Source organism: Saimiri boliviensis, chromosome 3 (assembly GCF_048565385.1).
Source record: "Saimiri boliviensis isolate mSaiBol1 chromosome 3, mSaiBol1.pri, whole genome shotgun sequence".
Classification (NCBI taxonomy): Eukaryota; Metazoa; Chordata; class Mammalia; order Primates; family Cebidae; genus Saimiri; species Saimiri boliviensis.
Genome location: NC_133451.1, coordinates 100,874,291 through 100,894,482, shown reverse-complemented (window position 1 = coordinate 100,894,482; position 20,192 = coordinate 100,874,291). Strand labels below are relative to the sequence as shown.

Below are 20,192 nucleotides of genomic sequence, written 5' to 3'. Positions count from 1 at the left end.
TCTAGAAGTATTAGTACCAAAGGAGGAAGACTTCCACCAAGTAACACATTAATGTTTCTATTAATTTGAGAGATGAGACTGTCGGCTAGCCACTTCACAAATCCTCATGCCAATGAGTCAAAAAACAAAAGAATGCTGTATTGTCTAGGCAGATTTATCTTAACAATTAAGGGGAAATTAGGTTGGCATCACAAAATGGCAGCAAGGAGGAGTGTGTCTAGAATGCAGGAGATCTCCCAAGATGCCTTAGTAATCCCTTATCCTGTAATAAACTTCAATGGAAAACTACAACAACCCAGTAGAGGCAGGACTGTTAGTGGCTTAGACTTTTCAGGGATTAAGGTTTAGGTCACTCCAGCAGGCAAGAAACCAAAACCGGCTGAGATTTTTGCTGAGAATGTGAAACGGGTAGTAGAAGAATGTAGTTATAAATACTAGCTATGACCATGTAAGCAGCTTTAGAAATAAGCCCTGTAATAAGAGTATTTTCTTAATTTGTTACAAATATATTTTTGAATAAATTAACCAATTTTTTTCAGGCTCCCATTCTCCTACCAAATGTGATATACAATTTGTTGATAGTGTTTAAGCTCTCAAGGTTTAAGTCACTGAATATCAAAGAGAGAATATGACTCATCTAGAAGAGAGATGATTTTCACCCAAAAATGGATAAAAGGAGTTTGTTTCCTATCTTTGGGGAGACAGCTATTTTGGAAATCTGTCCATTCAAAAAATCAAACAAACCAACAAAAAGACAGTAAACAATAGTGCTGGTGATGACAATGTTCACCACTCATTCACTCATTCATCAAGCATTTATGGAGCATGTAGCAGAAACAAGCTGCCCTAAATGCTGGCAGTGCTAAGATAACTAATGCATAACTCCTGTCCCCAAGAAACTGTTATCCTAGTCTGAAGAGAATGCACACAGTGGCAGAACTGCCTGAGAAGCATATACCTATTGGAGGTTTGGGCTTTGAGAGACCTGAGGAAATAGCAATTAATTCTCACCAGTAGGCAGGACATGGTGGCTCATGCCTGTAATCCCAGCATATTGGGAGGCCGAGGCACATGGATGACTTGAGGTCAGGAATAGGAGACCAGCTTGGCCAACATGGTGAAATCCCGTCTCTACTAAAAATACAAAAATTAACCAGGCATGGTTAATTTTTTACTCAGAGGTTGAGGCAAGAAAATCGCTTGAACCCAGGAGGCGGAAGTTGCAGTGAGCCGAGATTGCGCCGTTGCACTCCAGCCTGCGCGACACAGCAAGACACCATCTGAAAAAAAAAAGAAACCTCTCACATGTAGGAAAAGGTAGCCTTACAGAAGTGCTCACATTTGAGCTGAAGCATTGATAGAGGAGCTGGATTCCTGGGTTGGGAAAAGGCTTTTCCGGCATGCAGAAAAGCCTGAGCAAAGGCAGAGAGATAGGAAAGACCCAAAGAAGGTGATGACAGAGTGATGGTGATGATGGGGGAGTAAAAGTGGAGATGCAACCTAAAAAAGAAGCCTGACTAGGGAGGCTCTTTCAATGTCATGATACTTTTAGATTTCATGATATTGGCATAAAGAAGTATTGAAGGATTTTAGACATTGAAATGATTAGTATTGTGTTTGGAAGAATAGATGAGATGATAGAAAGACTTAAAGCAGAGATGCCTTTTAGCACCTTAGTGTGGAAGTCCAGATGAGAGAAAGCGAGGGGCTGAGACAGATTGGGAGTGAGGAGAGCAGGGAGGGTGGTGGAAAAGCAAATACTACAGAAGATCTTTCTGTGCAGACACAAATATGAGAATTTGATTTTAAATAAATATAGGGCTTGAACCCTCTGGAAAGAGAGGGCACTTATGAAAGTGAACTCTGTAATAATGGCTCCAAGCAACACTACGGTTGTGTCAAAGAGCTGGACCAGAGAAGGCTTTTCCTGGAACCAGAGAAGGAGAATGGGAAAATGTCTAGCAGTAATTCCATGGATAGCAAGAGGCAGGGTGAGAGCAGAGCTTCCCATCATCCCCAACCCACTCAAGCCTCACAGAGGGGCATGCAAAGAGTGGGAGACAGAGGTTCTGCCACCTGCCTGATGAGAGCTATTATTCTAGAAGGACCCTCCAGGAGGGACCTTGGCAGGGTTGGGAAGATGGTCGCTGAAGCATGGGAAGGAGGTTTGGAGTTGATCCAGGAATCGGCAGCATGTGGAGGGTGATGGAAGTCATCACAGTGGAAGAACGTGCCTGCACAGGAGGAGGAACAGGTCAGGTTTGTTATTGGGAGGGTCATAGACCTCCTTGCAGGGCTGATAAAAGCTATGAACTCTTTCCTAGAAAAATGCATGTACACACACACCAAATGTAGTATATAATTATAGGAAGTTCACAGAGTAAAGTTAAAGGGGTAAGAGAAGAAAGCTGAAGATGGATGCCTAGGGAATCACCCCTATGATTAGGAGGATACTACAAAGTAAATACAGCAAGATCAAAGGAACAGAAGAGCCAAGGGAGCATAGCAAAGAAGCCTTGGAAAGGGAAGTTTCCAGCATGTCAGACAGAGTGAAACGGAAAGAAGACATTTAGTTTGACAATTAGACATTGGTGACTTTGGGCCAGTAAGTACAATATGTTGTCAAGCACACAGTATTATAATGACTTAAGTTACTGAGCACAGTGCCTTGGACATGGTATCATGATAAATACTTGTAAATATTAGATGAATTAATTCATTAATTTCAGTAGCATGTTGGCAGGAGAAGCCAGATTGCAGAAGGGAAAAGGAGTGATAAGAATTTTAAAAATACAGCCGGGCGTGGTGGCTCAAGCCTGTAATCCCAGCACTTTGGGAGGCCGAGGTGGGTGGATCACGAGGTTGAGAGATCGAGACCAGCCTGGTCAACATGGTGAAACCCCGTCTCTACTAAAAATACAAAAAATTAGCTGGGCATGGTGGCGTGTGCCTGTAATCCCAGCTACTCAGGAGGCTGAGGCAGGAGAATTGCCTGAACCCAGGAGGCAGAGGTTGTGGTGAGCCGAGATCGCGCCATTGCACTCCAGCCTGGGTAACAAGAGTGAAACTCTGTCTCAAAAAAAAAAAAAAAAAAAAAAAAAAAATTTAAAAATAATAGTAATGAATGATTTATGGCACCCAACACAGTTAGGTATGAACAGAAGAAGAGAGCTGAAGTGGTAATGACAGTTTTTTATGGATGATGAGACTTGGGCATGTTTGTATAAGATGAGAGAAGAAAACTATGGAGAGGAAGGGACCAAAGAGGTCAGAGGGAGGGGAAGGAGTTAAGTAACTGAGCAAAATTAGGACTATGGCAAGAGAGTGTGGGATAGAGTTCAACAGGGGTAAAATTAACCTCGGAAAAGATGCATGCCATCTTCTAAAGACAAGAGAGCAGAAAGAAGATTAGAGGCATGAGGCAACAACACATAGTATCTACTATGCACAGGAGTTGTATTAGGTTGTATCACTTAATCCATCCAATAAGTCTTTGGAGTAGGCATTATTAATTTCATTTTTTAGATAAGAAAACTGAGGCTCATAGAAATTGGGCAACATGATCAACTTGACACAGCCAGAAATTGACAGAGCTCTGGTTTGCCAATTTCAAAGCCCATGCTTTTACATACATTAAAGTTTTGAGGTGCCAAAGATGAAAAAGGAGTTACAGAAGTTCATTTCTGGTAGTTTCTACATTTACAGATATTAGAAGGCTGCTGGGAGTGAGAGTGAGTGTTGAATTAGAGAGGTAAAGAGTTGGAACAGCCACTGGGAAGAATAAATTGTTTTGCAACACTAGGGACCCAGATTTTTTAAAAACACCCCCCCACACACGTAGATATTAAAATGTGTTAAAGAAAAATAACTGTAGATCTACACACTCTTTAACCTCAATTGCAAAGCTGTTGCAATTCAGCTAAATAACAGCGTTGTTCTCACAGCTGCCCACATGTAATTCCTTTCTGTGGCCACAGTAGGGCAGGAGTTCTCTTTCATAGGAATTATAGGCCTACATAATTTTATCTTCCACAAAGTGTGTTTTTGATACCTTGAGATTGACAAAGTATATTGACAAGCATGATGAAAAGGCAAACTTATTTTAAAGAAACTTGCCTCAATACTGTGATCAAATAAATGCAATTAAACATTACAAAATGGGTAAAGCTGCATCCCAGGGCATCCAAACATATCTTTAAAATGCAAATGATTTACTCCTTTAATGATGAAAGAAAAAATCTTGTGAAAATATCATTTTCAGATGAATAAAATATCAAACCCATGGTATTTTTTATATCTAGTTGCCTTACAAATACTTTACATATAGGCTTGTAAACTAAAAAAGGAAAAAAAGCGTATTTGGCACGTTTTGGTAATTGAATCTTAAAAATGAGTAATTTCTAACTAGGCTTTCAAAAGTATACTTATTAGATTTCATTTTTCAGCTCAGAAATTTAAAGAGAATTAATAACAAAAATGGTCTACAACACTATTAAACAGACCATTCCTCTTTTTTTCTTTTTCGTAGCTAATTTAATGAGATTCCTCTTTTTAAAAAATAAACTTACATGTTTAGAGTTATAAAATACAAAGACTACACAGAATTCAAAAAATGCAAAGCAAATATCATCTTCCCTTTATCTTCTCCCCTTCCCTATTCCTTCTCCCTGAAAGTAACCACTGTAATGAACAAACTTCCACCATAAAAGCAGCAAAAAAAGAAAGAAAGAAAAAGAAAAAAAGAAAGTAACCACTGTTAGATTCTTGTGATTGAGGAATATTTTTCCAAGGAATGTTTTACCCTCAGATTAGGAATGGCATTTAAAACAACAGGGTTTAATCACTTCAAAAGAATTTGAACCATAACCCAGGCTGCAATTTGATTGCACATGTGAAATGTGGCAATAGCCTTAGAACCAAAACCCTGAGTAAATGGCCAACTATATCCCCACCGTGTCCACCGACACCTTTCAGAGGGAATGAGAAATCAAAGTACCTACTCACCTCCAGAAATGATCTTTCCAGAGGTAAAATATTTGGGATATGCTTAAGCAGCAGCTGTTCCTGCTGTCTGCCAGAAGCCCAGAAAAAAGACCACTGTCTCCAGGGCTGGCAATCTGGTCCTTTCTTACACACTGATTTCAATTTAACAAAACAAAACAAAAATATTCTAGCTTAGAAATGACAAGGAATTTAGCCATACACATTGAAGAGAAAAGTATGTTTTACATATATCCTGAATAAAGTATCTAACTTTTAAAGAATGTTGTAAAACATTTCCATATGTAAGTTATATCAAAGTACTTTCCCCAAGTTCAGTTGAAAGGAAATACTCAGAGCATTAGGCCCATCAGAAATGATGTCTCCAGTTGTGGTTTTCAGATGCCCTAACATGCATTTGCCCAGAACTAATGAAAGACAGCTTGGTACTTTCAGCCCGTGTGTGTGTGTGTGTGTGTGTGTGCGCGCGCGCAATTCCTTACAAAGAGAAAAAAAATCATTTTGGGTAAAACGTGATACAGGAGGATAGCAGCTGACTTTTTGGTTTATTTCCAATAATATCACTGTTCTTCAATCATTCAAAATGAGAAAATTTCACCCAGCCATCTTGATGCACTTTCTGTGTTTCCCCATAAGTAGGTAAGAAGGCAGGCCTTGTACTGCAAGCAGGAAAGAGTTTTACTGAGCATCTCCACCATGAACCGTGCACTCTGGAAGACACAAGGTATATCAGCAATGCTCAGAACCTCTAAAATTGTGATTATTTATCTTCATTTTTATAGGTGCAGTGACTAAGATGCAAAGAAGGTACGAAAATTGCTCAGCCACCTAACTGGTTAATGGTAGACCTATGATTTAAACACATATTTGTCTAACACCCAATCATACACAGTTTCTACCACATCGTGAAAGGGCAGTTCAAGATCCATCTGGGTGAGAATCAGCTTGGAGATCTGTTATTATGAAAGTTCTTGGCCTGACTTTCAGAAGTTACGATTGGGGACATCTTTGCTGGAGCTCAGGAATCTGAATTTTAATGTTTCCCAGAAGAATCCTAAGTGAATCTAAAGTATGAGAACCATTAACAATATTGTTAAGCTCAGATTTTTGAAACAGAAAAGGAAATTTCAGAAGACAAACCTCATGGGAGCATCTGATGTCAATTTCTAAAGATGTGGCAATCCCAAGTGTGTTCTTCACTGCTGATCCTGTCCTTTGCGCTACCTGTTAGCTTTGTGTCACATTGAGTAGAGTGATCCTTGACTCCAAACAGATGGAGTTACCAGCTTCCTCTGCTTGAAACTCCCTCCGCAGGAGTCAATCTTTCAACTCACCATCAGGAATTACAAAACTCAAAATATAAATACTCCCTGAGGAGGGAATACATTGACTTACATGAGCATGTGCATGGGTTTGGGTGCCTTGGGCAGGGGTTCCAGAATTATGTCTAGAAGGAGAGCATACATTTAGGGTTAACATGTCCTTTGGTCCCCTGAACTCTTTGCTTTTGGGGTGAGGTATCAGCAGGAGAAAGCCAGAGCACTGCCCTCTAAAGGATGGGACCCAGAGGAGAAGCCCTTGTCTGAGGGCCACACTGGTCCTAGAGATGAATGGTAAGGACCCACACGACCTGGTGCCTCAGGAACTCCCTAACTTCACTTCTGATGCACGTTCCCTGAGCGTCAGCCACAGCACATCCTCCTGCCTGTGGACTACTTTCTGCTGGAAAGCTCTCCCACATATCCCCAAGGCCACCCTCCTCACTGCCTTCAGGTCTTTGCTTCAATGTCCCCTTCTTGGGGAAGCCTCCTCACACCAGGATATTTAAACTGCAACCCCCTACTTCTGCCCTGCATTCTATCCCTTTTACCTGCTTTCTGTTTTGTATAGCGTTTATTGTTCATGTTTTTTACTTACTTACCTATTGACGTATTACGTATTCCTTCCTTCATTTATTGTCTGTCAGCTCTTACTGGAATGTAATCTCAAGTAAGGCAGAGATTTTTGTCTATTTTGTTCATCTTGGTGCTCACATTAGCATTTTGTACACAGTCAACGAATAATAATACTTGACTCTTTGTGAAATTTTAGAAACCAGGGGCTTGGTGTCTTTCCCTGTCTTACATAAAAGGGAAATGTTAAGCATTGGAGCAGGATACCCCGGCTCTCACTGGGGGATGACCTGAACTCAGAGATAATGTCAAATAGGGTGAGGGAGAATAATGACGATTTTCATTTAGCAACCTTATCCTCTTTCATCTCCCCCAAACTGTCAAAAAAAAAAAATGAATCATCCTGAGAGGGAATCCCTTGAGGAAGCAGAGAGCATGGTTGAAAAGGCAGCAATCAATGCCTTATCCATAGGATAAATGAGTGGCAAGACTCCATGCCTCTCTCTTTGGCTCCTTCTCTCTTAAAAATAGAATTGTGGTTAAAGAAGTGAGACAAGAAAAAAAAAAAAAAAAAAAAAAATTGTGGGGCCAAGAGCAGTGGTTCATGCCTGTAATCCCAGCACTTTGGGAGGCCAAGGTGGGTGGATCACCTGAGGTCAGGAGTTTGAGACGAGCCTGGCCAGCATGGTGAAACCCTGTCTCTACTAAAAACACAATTAGCTGGGTATGGTGGCGCATGCCTGTGATCCCAGCTACTCGGGAGGCTGAGACAGAATCGTTTGCACCTGGGTGGTGGAGGTTGCAGTGAGTTGAGATTGTGCCACTGCACTCCAGCATAAGTGACAGAACAAGACTCCGTCTCAAAAAAAGAATTGTGCATATTACCAATCGGGAAAATATTTCAACATAAACATATATTAGTTTAAAATTCTAATTTTAATTTTTAAAGTACTATGCCTAATATATCTCAAAAATAAAAAGGGGTGACACAGTGGGTCACATTTGTAATTCCATTGCTTTGGGAGGCCGAGGCAGGAGAATCACTTTGAGGCCAGGACTTTGAGATCAGCCTAGGCAACGTAGCAAGACTCTATCTTTTTTCTTCTTTTTAAACAAAAACCATTTTAAAAATTAGTCAGGTGTGGTGATACATGCCTGTAGTCCCAACTACTTGGAAGGCAGAGGCAGAGGATTGTTTGACTCCAAAAGTTTAAGTTGCAGTGAGCTAGGATGGCAACCTGTACTCTAGCCCAGTCAACAGAGAAAGACCCTGTCTCTAAAAAAAAAAAAAAAACAAAACAAAGAAAAAAAAGAAAAGAAAAAAGAAAGAAAGAAAGAAAAAAAGAAAAAGAAAGAATATAAAACATCCAAATGTTAGAAGAGGTTGTTCCTTTTTTTTTTTAATGGCTACTATACCATAAAAAAGAACAGGATCATGTCCTTTGCAGGAACGTGGATGGAGCTGGAGGCCAATATCCTTAGCAAACTAATGCAGGAACAGAAAACCAAATTCTGCATGTTCTCACTTATAAGTGGGAGCTAAATGATGAGAACTCACGGACACTTAGAAACAACACACACTGGGGCCTATCACAGGGTGGATGGTGGGAGGAGGGAGAGGATGAGGAAAAATCACTAATGGGCACTAGTCTTAATACCTGGGTGATGAAATAATCTTACAACAAAATTCCATGACACAAGTTTACTTATATGACAAATGTGCACATATACCACATGAATTTAAAAGTTAAACACAAATATTTGAAACACTCAAAAAATGGCTGCTTGTGGAGCTTTTATTTGATATGCTTAAAAGTTGATAAACAGTTCTCTTTAAAATTATTAAAATTTTCACTCTGTTGGATATGATATACTTAGCAAGGATTTACATTTTGAATGAAAGTTTTAGATGACAATCTGAAAACGTGCAAGAATCTATATAACTTTCCAAATTTTCAAGGGGTACTAAGCAAAAAGAAATGTTTAATGATTGCACTGTACCATTGTTTTAGTGGTAGGCTGCTATGTAACAAATCACCTCAAAATTGAGTGAGATTTAGAAATCAGTCATTTTATTTTTTCCCCCACCATCCATTGGGCTGATTAGACTTAACAAGGCAGTTTTCTCCTGGTCTAGCTTGAGGTCTCTCATTCAAAGGCAATCAGATGGCAGCTGTGGCTGGAAGCAGAGTTGTCTAGAGCAGCTTCCCATACTATGAGCTAAAGACCAAATCTGACCTGACGTCAGCTTTTGTAAATAAAACTTTCTTGGAACATAGCCATGACCATTTGTTTATGTATTGTCTACGGCTACTGTCACTCTACAGTGGCAGAATTGAGTAGCTGTGACAGAGAGACCATATGGCCTGTGACATATTTATATGACTTACACTAAGATGCAAAAAAACATATGAATTTTCTTCAATACCATTTGTTCTTCAGGCAAGTCAAACTGAACGCTTATTTTCAACCCCAGAATGAGAGAGTTGAGAGTAAAGCCTTCAGGCTATTTGCACAGGCCAAGGAATATAGAAGTTGAATGGATATCAAGGGAATTTGGTCAATAAATTTGATCCTTTTCCTCCTTAATAGTAAGTGGTTGGTGACTAAATTATCTAGAGGATTGCATAATTTAAAGGTCCCCTAATGCAGGGGAGGATTTATTTGCTCCTAAAACAGTTTACGAAAGCTTTTCTTTTGCTGGGTCTCCCTTAGGATGGAAAAGTAGCCCTGGGGCCACATAGGTATACTAAAAGCTATGTGCTGACAGGGATGTTCCTTCTTAGGGATTTACAATTAGTTCACACATTTCAGGTTTATTGGGCTCTTAAAATTGAGAGTGAATCGGATTGCCTAAATAGATTTTATTTTTCATACAAGCTGTTTCTTTAGGCATTTGCACGTTGGTTTCTGTCTGGAGTGTTCTCCCTTTTTGTCATCCAGCCAACGCCAACTTATCTTTGTTCTGAGCTTAAATATCACTTTTTCAGAAAAAGCCTGCCTTAACTCCCCCATGAGGTTCTCCCTTTTTGCATTGTGTCACAGCGCTAAGGACTTTCCCTTTGTGATTCTAATCCTAGTGTGTGCAACAAATGTGTTTTTTCGTTCCCCATTTAACATTGTCTCTCCTGTGTGCCATGAGGCAAGGGAAGAGTCTCATCTTCTTTGTTCACTACTTTATTAACACTTATCAAGCAGCACAGTTTCTGGTACATTTTAGCTTCTAATAAATATTTGTCGAGTGAATGAATGTTAAAGCAATTATAAAATAACATAAACATTTGGCAAAAATACATAATCCTTCAGGTTAACTAGAAACATTTAAGATTAAAAAAAAAGATGTATTAAAAATTACTGACTAGCTAATATTTTGAAAACCCAAAAGCATCTTTTCATGCAAAATTATTGCAGATCTTATCCTTTAATTTAGAAAATGTTAGGGACTGAATGTTTGTGTCGCCCTCAAAATTTATATGTTGAAATCCTAACTCCCAATGGGATGGCGAGGCATTTTAATCAGATCGTGAGGGTGGAGCCCTGTTAAGATTAGTGCCCTTCTAAGAAAAGACATTGATAGACGATCTCTCTGCCTTGTTTAGATACAGCAGCGATGGCCATTTGCAAACCAGGAAGACACAGAATCTGCCAGTGCCTTGATCTTGAACTTCTCAGCTTCCAGAACAGTGAGAAATAAAATGTTAAGTCACTCAGTCTACGGTAGTTTGTTACATTAGTGTGAACTAGCTGAGACACAAATGAAACTCATGAAGATAGCATTTTCTCTTTTTTTGAGATGGAGTTTTGCTCTTGCCCAGGCTGGAATGCAGAGGTGAGATCTCAGCTCACTGCAACCTCCACCTCCTGGGTTCAAGTGAGTCTCCTGCCTCAGCCTCCTAAGCTGCTGGGATTACAGGCATGCACCACCACGCTCAGCCAATTTTTTGCATTTTTAGTAGAGATGGGGTTTCATCATGTTGGCCACTCGGCCACCCAAAGTGCAGAGATTACAGGCGTGAGCCAACATGTCCAGCTCAGAAACTTTTCTACTCTTGGTTTAGAATAGTGTTTATCACATCTAGTTTTGTTTAAGACGAAACTTTACTCTTTGCAAGATTTTAAATTATTTCCCCTTCCATTCATACAGAGAACTGGTCACACAGAGAACTAGATTCAATAAAAGGTTTGTTTTGGACTTCATAAAACCAAACCCCAAACTCTTTACAAAATCAAAGTATTATAACAAAAATTTGCAAAGTCATTATCAAACATGTACCAGATATATACCAGAGCTCCTGGTACCAAGAGCATACTGTATCACAGACTGTAACTTGAGTCATATCTAGATGTGCTTGGTAGTATTTCACCTCCAACTCTCTGGGGGAAAACAGGATTTTGTAGCATTTGGTGATTTCTCAGGTGTAAATACTCTCATCATACCAATCTTAAGGTGCCAACCAGATGTCACTGGATGCAAAGCTGGAAAAAGATGCACACAACTGGCTCTCACAAGCTGAGGTGAGGTAGCTCCAGCATACCAACTTATTTAAACACTTGGAGATTTTGTTTTTAAGGATAAAGGACCCCCTTCAACCTTCTAATAGAATTTATAAGCACTTCGATGGAAGGAGAAATAGTAGACTTTAAAAAGAAAACCACTGACTACATTCACATGTCCTTTTAGGAGCCTGTCAAGAATACTTTGTCACACACATAGAACTGGATTCAGTAAGAACTTCATTTTGTTTTTTAAAAAAATCAAAATCCAGAAGAGTTACAGAATCCATTTGGGTCACTTGGAATAAGCTGTTCCTATGTTCGCACCAATCAATGCTCTGTCTTCTAAATACTTAACTTCAGCACCAGCTTGTGAATTTTAAAAATCAGCATAAATACAATAAATAAGTATGATCACTTTGAAATAGAGAAAAATTGGAAATAGCCCAAATGTTCCAAAGAAAGGGAATGTCTAAATTATGGCATGTAGACTTGATATTGCAAACAGCTACTAAAAGAGTCTTTGAAAAGAAATATAATCACAGGGGTTATGCGGGAGAAAAAGAGTTGAAAGTTTATACTATACATGTAGTGTGCTTCCAGTTTTGATTTAAAATGTCTATTTTATTCCTAGAAAACAAGATGGTAAGAAAAACATCCAACTATTAAAAATGACTGAGTAGTGGCTGGGTGTGGTGGCTCTTGCCTGTATACCCAGTCTGATCTCCTGTAATCCTGGCAGTTTGGGAGGCCAAGGCAGGCAGGTTGCTTGAGCCCACTTTTGAGACCAGCCTAAAAACATGGCGAAATGGTTTCTAAAAAAAAAACAAGAATGAGCCAGGCATGGTGGTGCACACCTGTAGACCCAGCTACCCGAGAGGCTGAGGCAGGAGAATCACTTGAGCCCAGGAAATGAAAAACTGCAGCAAGCCAAAACTGAACTCCAGGTTGGGCAGGAGGAGCGAAACCTTACCTGAGTTGGCAGAAACACTATAGATCCCAAGAAAAATGAGGTCTGTATTTTAATATTATGACTTGGATAATAAATCAGAATAATAAATAGATCAGAAACTACACTCTTGACCCATGGTTTTGTGTATAGCTCATTGTTAAATAAGGAGTCCTGAGCTCTCCAAGATACCATTTTTGAACTGAAGTGACTTAACAGAACAAAGGGTTTAAAGACAGCTTTAAAAAGGTTCCATTCCAAGGAACTAGAATACCAAGGTTTCTATCCTGTGAAACTTGGTGATGTAAAGGAGATGCTAAAATAAGAATCAAAGGGATATTAAAGGTTCAGATAGAAGGGCCATTCTTCCCATTTAGCCCACAAAGGGAAGGACATTATGCTCCAGTGCAGTGGGTAGAGCTGTCCCCCCAGAATTCTAGCAATCAGTGACCACCAATTGTTTCTTCAGAAGAAGTAATCCACTGGCCAGGGGCGGTGGCTCACACCTGTAATCCCAGCACTTTGGGAGGTTGAGACAGGCAGACCTGAGGTTGAGATATCGAGACCAGCCTGTCCAACAAACCCTATCTCTACTAAAAATATAAAATTAGCCAGGCGTGGTGATGCATGCCTGCAATCTCAGCTACTCAGGAGGCTGAAGTGAATCATTTGAACCCAGGAGGTGGGGGCTGCGGAGAACTGAGATCATGCCACTGCACCCCAGCCTGGGCAAGAAGAGCAAAACTGTCTCAAAAAAAAAAAAAAAAAAAAAAGAAATTCTGAAACAAAATCTGTATATAAACACATTACAACACACATTTAAAAAAAATCATACATACAGCAAGTCTTTTCATTTTTATTACTCAAAGTTTCATTTTTTATTTAGCTTTCTGACTCTGTGCTTGCGCCTTCAACACTTTCACAACGATTTTCTGCTCCTCGATAAGGAAAGCACGCTTAATCCTAGAAAGGAAAACACCAAAATAATCGTTCTTTAAAATGAACTTCCATTTTTTATTTAACATAGGGAAGGCAAACATGGTACAAGAACTAAGCGAAGCAATCAGGGAACCCAGGAAAGTAAAGGAAGCCCACAAACACAGAGTAAAGCTGAAATTCATTTAAAGCAGGACAATCCTTCAATTTCATGCCAGTAGTTATCCGGAGACCACTTATAAGAGTTCTAATTTATTGTTAGGATCTAGGGCATAGTGGTATTTCTTGATTCACAAAAATGTCTTAGAATATTTTAACCATACTTTTGAAAATTCCGAGCAAAAAAACAACACAAAAGGGGCTATATGTTAAGAACTAAAATTGAAAGGTAAAGGGGTATTAGCAAGAGACACCTCACCAAGAACAAGGATTTTAGAGCTTGTTTAGGGCCAACTCTACCACATACTAGCTGCATCATGGAACAAGTTACCTTCTCTATATTAAAGTACAAAATAGTTCCACATCTGTTTAACAGGGAGATTATGAGGATTAAATCTGCGGAGATTAAGATTTTCTAGACTTTGAACCTCCACCTAGGAGTGCATTTTGCTGATAACTATTTCATTGCTGTATAGGACCTAGCAAAAAGTAGGTTTTTCTAGCATTTGTCAAATCAGAGTTACCAGCAGAGGTTAAAGCACTTCTCTTGCTTCCACTTAAACCTTCCCCACCCCATTTCCCATTGGTAACCCTGGTTATCAAATAACTTAGCCCCAAAATTCTGGGTTTTCTATTTTTTTGAAATCTCCCCCATGTAATCATCAGACACATACAAGTGATGTCACTTAAAAATTCCCTTAACTTACTCAGAGCACAGACCATATGCAGACCTGCTCAGCATCTGATAATGCTGAACCAATAATGCTAATTTCTAGGCTATCCTGTAAACCTAAATTCAAATCTTCAAAGGCCTGAGAATTATATACATGTATCCATCTGATTTTATGTTTAGCAAAGTTTTAGAACCAAAGACTGGGAGATAAAAGCCAAACTTCTTTAGCTTAAAACTCATGACTTACCTTCAACGTACATTTCCATTTCTCACCCACAATGTGCCACATCAATCTGTACTTTTCTTGCCTGGAATGCCCTCTCTGCCTTTTGTCCAAAATTTATCCATCATTTAGGTTCCAATTCAAATGCCATTCCCAGCTATTTCCAAGTAATTTCTCCTTTTAACTTCAATCATAGTTAAGCTTTGCCGTATATTACAGAAGCTATATTTATCCTCTACTAGTATTAATGTAGCATCTCTTACTGTTCTCTTACAAACTACCTCCTAAAATGCAGAATGAAGACTGCAAGGTTCTGGTGTCTAAAGATCTGGTTTAGAAACTCAGCTAGGACTGGGTGTGGTGGCTTAGACCTGTAATCCCAGGTGTGATTTGGGAGGCCAAGGCGGGTGGATCATCTGAGGTCAGGAGTTCGAGCCAGCCTGGACAACATAGCAAAACTCCGTCTCTACTAAAATTACAAAAAAATTAGCCAGGCATGGTGGCAGACACCTGTAATCCCAGCTACTCAGGAGGCTGAGGTTGCAGTGAGCCAAGATCACACCATTTTTCTCCAGCCTGGGCGACAGAGTGAGACTGTTTCTCCCAAAAACAAAACAAAACAAAACAAAACAAACCCACCTCGGCCAGACCCCTTTAAAGAACTAGCTATGTAAATTAGAGGCAAAACTATTTCCAATCAGTTTCTTTACTTATGAAAATGAATCACCTCTCAATTCCTTCCACTGGTATCTTCTTAGGAAGCATTTTAATGTAGCCAACAGTAAGGTCTTTGGCCAGGTGCAGTGGCTTACATCTAATCCCAACACTTTAGGAGGCTGAGGTGGGCAGATCACTCGGGCCCAGAGTTTGAAACCAGTCTGGCCAATGTTATAAGTCTTGTTTTCCTCACCAACAAACAAACAAACAAACAAAACCAGGAATAGAAAGTTTCCTGATTGACTTGTTTTTTGTCATGTAAATGTTACCAACATAAATCCCACAGCTAAATTCCTTCCCATATCCAACAGAAGCAGACTACCCACAACACTCTCCTCTTCCCCTGACCAGTCTTCAGTCTTAAAGCAAGTGCCACTTCCTCATCCTTCACAAAGAGAAATGTTATGTTTCAAACATCCATCTTTCGTAGAAGGAATGACTTCACCACCCATCCTGCTGCAGTTTGTTTCTGGCACACCAAAGGGTTCTTCTGTCCTGCTCAAAATCCAGCAATTCTCCCATTCTAAACAATTAAGCTGGCCAGGCGTGGCGCCTCACGCTTGTAATCCCAACACTTTGGGAGGCTGAGGCGGGAGAATCACTTGAACCCAGGAGGAGGTTGCAGTGAGCCAAGATCAAGCCACTGCACTCCAGCCCGGGCAACAGAGCAAGACTCCATTAAAAAAAAAAAAAAAAGAGTGAATCTACTTTTCATTCTGCAAAGACTCATAATCTGGCTTTTCTAGTCTTGCTGTCCATTATCTCCTGCAACCCTATGCTTCAGGCACATGAGAACACGTAACTATTTTGTTCCTATACTTTTAACACCTTCCACACTCCATCTATGTGTCCAAAGCACTAACAGAAATTTGCTCACCCACCTCCACAACAAAACTAAGTCCTTTTTAACCTCTACATCTAGCAGACAGATGTCCTCAAACTGTTACTCTGAATATTATTTACTGCTTTGTGCAGCATCAATTATCCATAGTTGAGGAAGGATTCTAAAGTATGCAACTGGTTTAAAATGAGTCATTTCACCAATCTTCTACTGATTAGCAGACAGTGTAACACAAAAACACACAAATTTGCTAAAGAAAGCCCATTTAAGCATTTAACTTACCTGTCACGGACACATTTAGCACACATGGAACCACCATAGGCCCTGCTAACATGTTTCTTTGTTTTGGACAATCTCATAAGAACTTTAGGTCGTACAGCACGAACCTGCATAAGAAAAACATTAAGATTATTTTGTGATGTTTAACAGAAATTTTCCTACATTTTGTTAAGTGTTAAGGGCAAGTTTAAAGCAGGTTACAAAGGGAAACAGTGTACTGATTTATCTGAAAGGCATTTCACTACACTTCTCAGACTGTTTTAAAAGTCTATGTTCTTGGATCTATGTTCTTTGGATCACGGATGTTTGGTAATTCTCAGCCCTCTTAGTGGTAACCGCTCCTTGACTCATTCCATTATCAAAGGATGAAATCTCAACAAGTTCAAAGCTTGTTAGGCTACTCACAGTAATAGGTACACTTACCCCTCGAAGCCTGCCTGGGCACACACCACATGCTGATTTTGGTGCTTTCCCAACCTTCTTGGTATAAAGGTAAACAATTCTATTACCAGGGGTCCGGGACCTAGAAAGTCAAACAGTCAGTAGGTCAGCATTTTGTAGAGTAAATGTCATCATATACTTAAAATTTTTAGAAATACTTACAGCCTAGTTTTGTTAGAGGCGGTATTGTAGGAAAGCCTACGTCGGTATGTCAAACGCTGGACCATTCTGAGTGCCTAAATTAAGAATAGAATAACATCGAGTATTTCCATTGTAAAAATAATTAATATCTCAAAACAGCATCAGATGGTCTATTTCATCCACATACATATTCCTGTATGTAATACCCATATACATGTATTTTTTGAGACGGAGCTCTTGTTGCCACAACTGGAGTGCAATGGCGCAATCTCAGCTCATGGCAACCCCTGCCTCCCGGGTTCAAGTGATTCTCCTGCCTTAGCCTCTCCAGTAGCTAGGATTACAGGCATGTGCCACCTCAACCGGCTCATTTTGGATTTTTAGTAGAGACGGGATAACTCCATGTTGGTTAGGCTGGTCTGGAACTCCCGACCTCAGGCGATCCACCCACCTCAGCTTCCCAAAGTGCTGGGATTACAGGTGAGCCACGGTGCCCACCTTGTAACACCCATTTATTAAGACGTCTTATTTATGTAAGATTCCACATTTTAAAACTACTTGTATTTAAAGGTGATTGATAAACAAGAGGCCAAGAATGTTAGCTCTCTTGATGGTAATCAAATGTGGCACTTCCTTAACATTCTGATCACCAGCCTCCTTTTTCACAGAGTCCGATTTTGTTTGGAGTAGTGTCTGGAAAAGTGCTACGAGGCCAGCTGGAGAAACGCTGCTTTAAACAAAGAGCACAAGTGAGCTCTGAAGTCGAATCCTCAGCTATGCCATTTATTGGGAATACACAGGGCCAGGAGCTAGCCTTCTTATCTCTAAAAAGGGATTTCTGCCTACTTTATGCAGCTGTCATTAGGATTAAATGATGTGAGCTATCCCTCCCAACACAATGCTAGACACATTATCAGGGTTCAGTGTCTTGCTCCAGAGCACCACTTGAGTAAAGACATACCCTTTAATAATTTTGACATTTACACAAGTGTCTTTGGGTTATGGCACTTGCTTTCTTCCCACTTAGCAACTGGAAACAATTTGAGGTTATTTAGCAAATCGGTAACAGATACGCATGTTAGCAACTTCGTTAAGTGAACTAACCAAAGTAAAACATAATTAGTATCTGAACTAAAATCTTCCCACTTCATGCCTTGTAACACTTCATTTCATAACAATATTGTTACTGAAACGAAAACAGCCTACATTTGTTGTCACAAGCCTCTTACTAAAATTAAACTGAAACAGAACTACCAGACACTGAAACTTGACACGTAAGGCCGGTGCGAGTAATTTATGAAGCCACTATTCTGTCTGCATCTCCAAAAGCAAGATGAAAATTTCTAACACATTTTTCTCTTCCTTGACATGGGCCTTGGAAACAGAAGCCAAATAGCGAAACCACCACCCGAACTCGCCGGTCCCTGCCCTCCCTAAGACTGAGAACATATACGGGCGTGTTGATAACGTGGGTGTAAAATCTGAACACGTTCGGCGATTTCCCAGTCTCAAACCGCCGGACCACAACTCGTTTGTCTCCAAAAGCTGCATTTGGAAGGCAGCAAAGTCCCGAGTGGAGAGCTCTGGCTACTCACGGCTTTGGAGAGGCCTCCAGGAAGAAAGGATTTCCGAAGATCAAAGAAAGAAATTTCCTCACCACCAGCCTCCCTCGTATGCCGCTTGCCCCTATGCCAGCTCAAAAGACTGCTCCTGAGAGCTCTAAGCTTCCTCAGCTCCTCGGATGGCAGCCGATTGTGAAGGAAATAAAGACAGGGAAAACAGAACCGCTACCATACCTGCACACAACGTCCCCGGAAGAGGAAGAAGAAAGCCTCTGCGAGTTCAAAGGTCAAATAGAATTGCGCAGGGCAGGAAGTTGCGTCAGAACCTGCGGCGTGGTGGAGCGAACACATCCATGTTGTACGGAAGGCGATGCACTTCTCCTCCGTTGGGGGAGATGCAGTCAACCGTGGTGCCGCCCCGCTGTGGGCTGGGCTGGGGCCACGCAGAAATCTATTGGAAGTCGCTGTAGAAGCAAACGCAAATGACAAGCTACAAAGGGCAGAGGTGGGACAAAATTAACTTCTTTCGTTGTCATGGACGCTACACGTTTAATCTCAAGGGCGCCAGCTGTGGCGTTAGACCCGGGTTTAAATCCCAACTCTTGACTTTTATCGTTAAGAGACCTTCGAGGACCTTCACTTCTTTAACTTTCTCTTCTCTTTCCTTGTCATATATTCAGAGCACAAACTTAGCAGACAAATTGGAATTTTAATCCAGTGTCTGCTGATTATTAGCCGTGCTACTTTGAGCAAGCCCTTAAATCTCTCAAAGGAAGATAGTAGGAACTACCCTGCCGTGTTATGTCATGATCAAAGTTATTTTGAAGGTAAAGCACTTAGCACAGGGTCTTATAGAGAGGAAATGCTCAGTAAATGGTGGCTAATCTTATGATTATGTACAAAGAGCGACTTGAGGCTTTTCATGGGTGGTAAAGTTTAACCTTTAAAATAGTACGTAAAATTTTACATTAAGTGCGTGTGTGTGTTTTTCTGAGAAGAGGGTCCCTGGCTTTCATCACCTTGTCAAAGGGATTCATGACCTCTAAACAAGTAAAGAACTCCTTGCCTGGACTCTACGGGAGAATGCTAAAAGAGGCCTTTACAATTTTAATATTAGATTAGGCTCCCTGGAAACACCTCAGAGAGACCTGAGTGTTGGTTTATGAGGAGTGCTCTTAAAATGCACCTCCAGGGAGCTGAGAAAGGCAGGGTCAGGTGATCCACAACGTGGTTGTAACTGCCTCAGCTGTTCCAACAGGGAGCTCTAGAATTAGGGTGAGCCTCTTAGTTGTCTCAAACGAGCAAGGAAGCTCTTCCTTTGTGCTCCCACATCAGCCAGTTCTTGGCACGCTGTCCATGGGTGAAGCAGTTTCCTGAAGCTGAAGGTAACATCCAGTGAGGAAAGGAGCTGTGAGGCAGCTGCATTGCCCCAGAAGAGAGGATTGGGATAGAATAGCCCAGTACCCACTCAAGTTTACTTCTAGGATTTCTAATCCGTCTAGCAAAGCAAGAAAGCAGGCAAGCGACTGAGGGCATGTAGTCCGTCTTGAACTGTGAGGCTTTTTAATTCTATCAAGCCTCACATCACTGCCGTCTTTGTCACAACACCAGATGGAAGGTTCTGGTTATGTCCTTCCCTCTGCTCACTCTCAAATAGCTGCTTCCCTCCTTTCCAGCCCTTTGATTTTTGTCCTCTGAAATCCTTTTAGTTTCTGTGCCAGGCATTGAGATGAAAGCTGGCATGGAGAGACAAATGTGGTTTTTGAATAAGTGCACTAATGAATGTATTTACTTGCAATATATTCTCTATATTTTAAGAGAGACTTTGCGAGCAGAAGAGAACAGGAGATGGGAGCCCTTGGTGTGTTGTTTATATCTCCGTCC

At 40.6% G+C, this 20,192-nt stretch overlaps 1 protein-coding gene and 1 long non-coding RNA gene across 5 annotated transcripts in view; one reads left to right on the top strand and one right to left on the bottom strand.

Annotated features, from left to right (window-relative positions):
- Positions 1–5,527: 5,527 nt before the first annotated feature.
- On the bottom strand, positions 5,528–18,694 carry RPL34 (ribosomal protein L34). Of its 2 annotated transcripts, none has more exons than XM_074396551.1 (5): positions 18,342–18,558; positions 16,768–16,841; positions 16,588–16,687; positions 16,168–16,271; positions 5,528–5,711 (listed from the first exon to the last, which is right to left on the bottom strand). In XM_074396551.1, exons 2-5 carry the CDS (start codon positions 16,830–16,832, stop codon positions 5,576–5,578), a joined length of 405 nt encoding a protein of 134 aa, XP_074252652.1. In that variant the 5' UTR covers positions 16,833–16,841; positions 18,342–18,558; the 3' UTR covers positions 5,528–5,575. The 2 variants fall into 2 exon arrangements, with proteins under 2 accessions (XP_074252652.1, XP_010338387.3); XM_010340085.3 differs by lacking the exon at positions 5,528–5,711 and adding an exon at positions 13,177–13,299 and having other exon boundaries at positions 18,543–18,694.
- LOC101030116 (uncharacterized) overlaps positions 18,575–20,192 on the top strand; it is a 215,409-nt gene continuing 213,791 nt past the window's right edge. For 2 of the 3 annotated variants that reach the window (XR_012516915.1, XR_012516916.1), the window contains exon 1: positions 18,613–18,813. This is a non-coding gene — a long non-coding RNA (uncharacterized LOC101030116). Of the gene's footprint in view, positions 18,814–20,192 lie in introns of all 3 variants that reach the window. The other variant, XR_005579136.2, reaches the window with a different exon arrangement.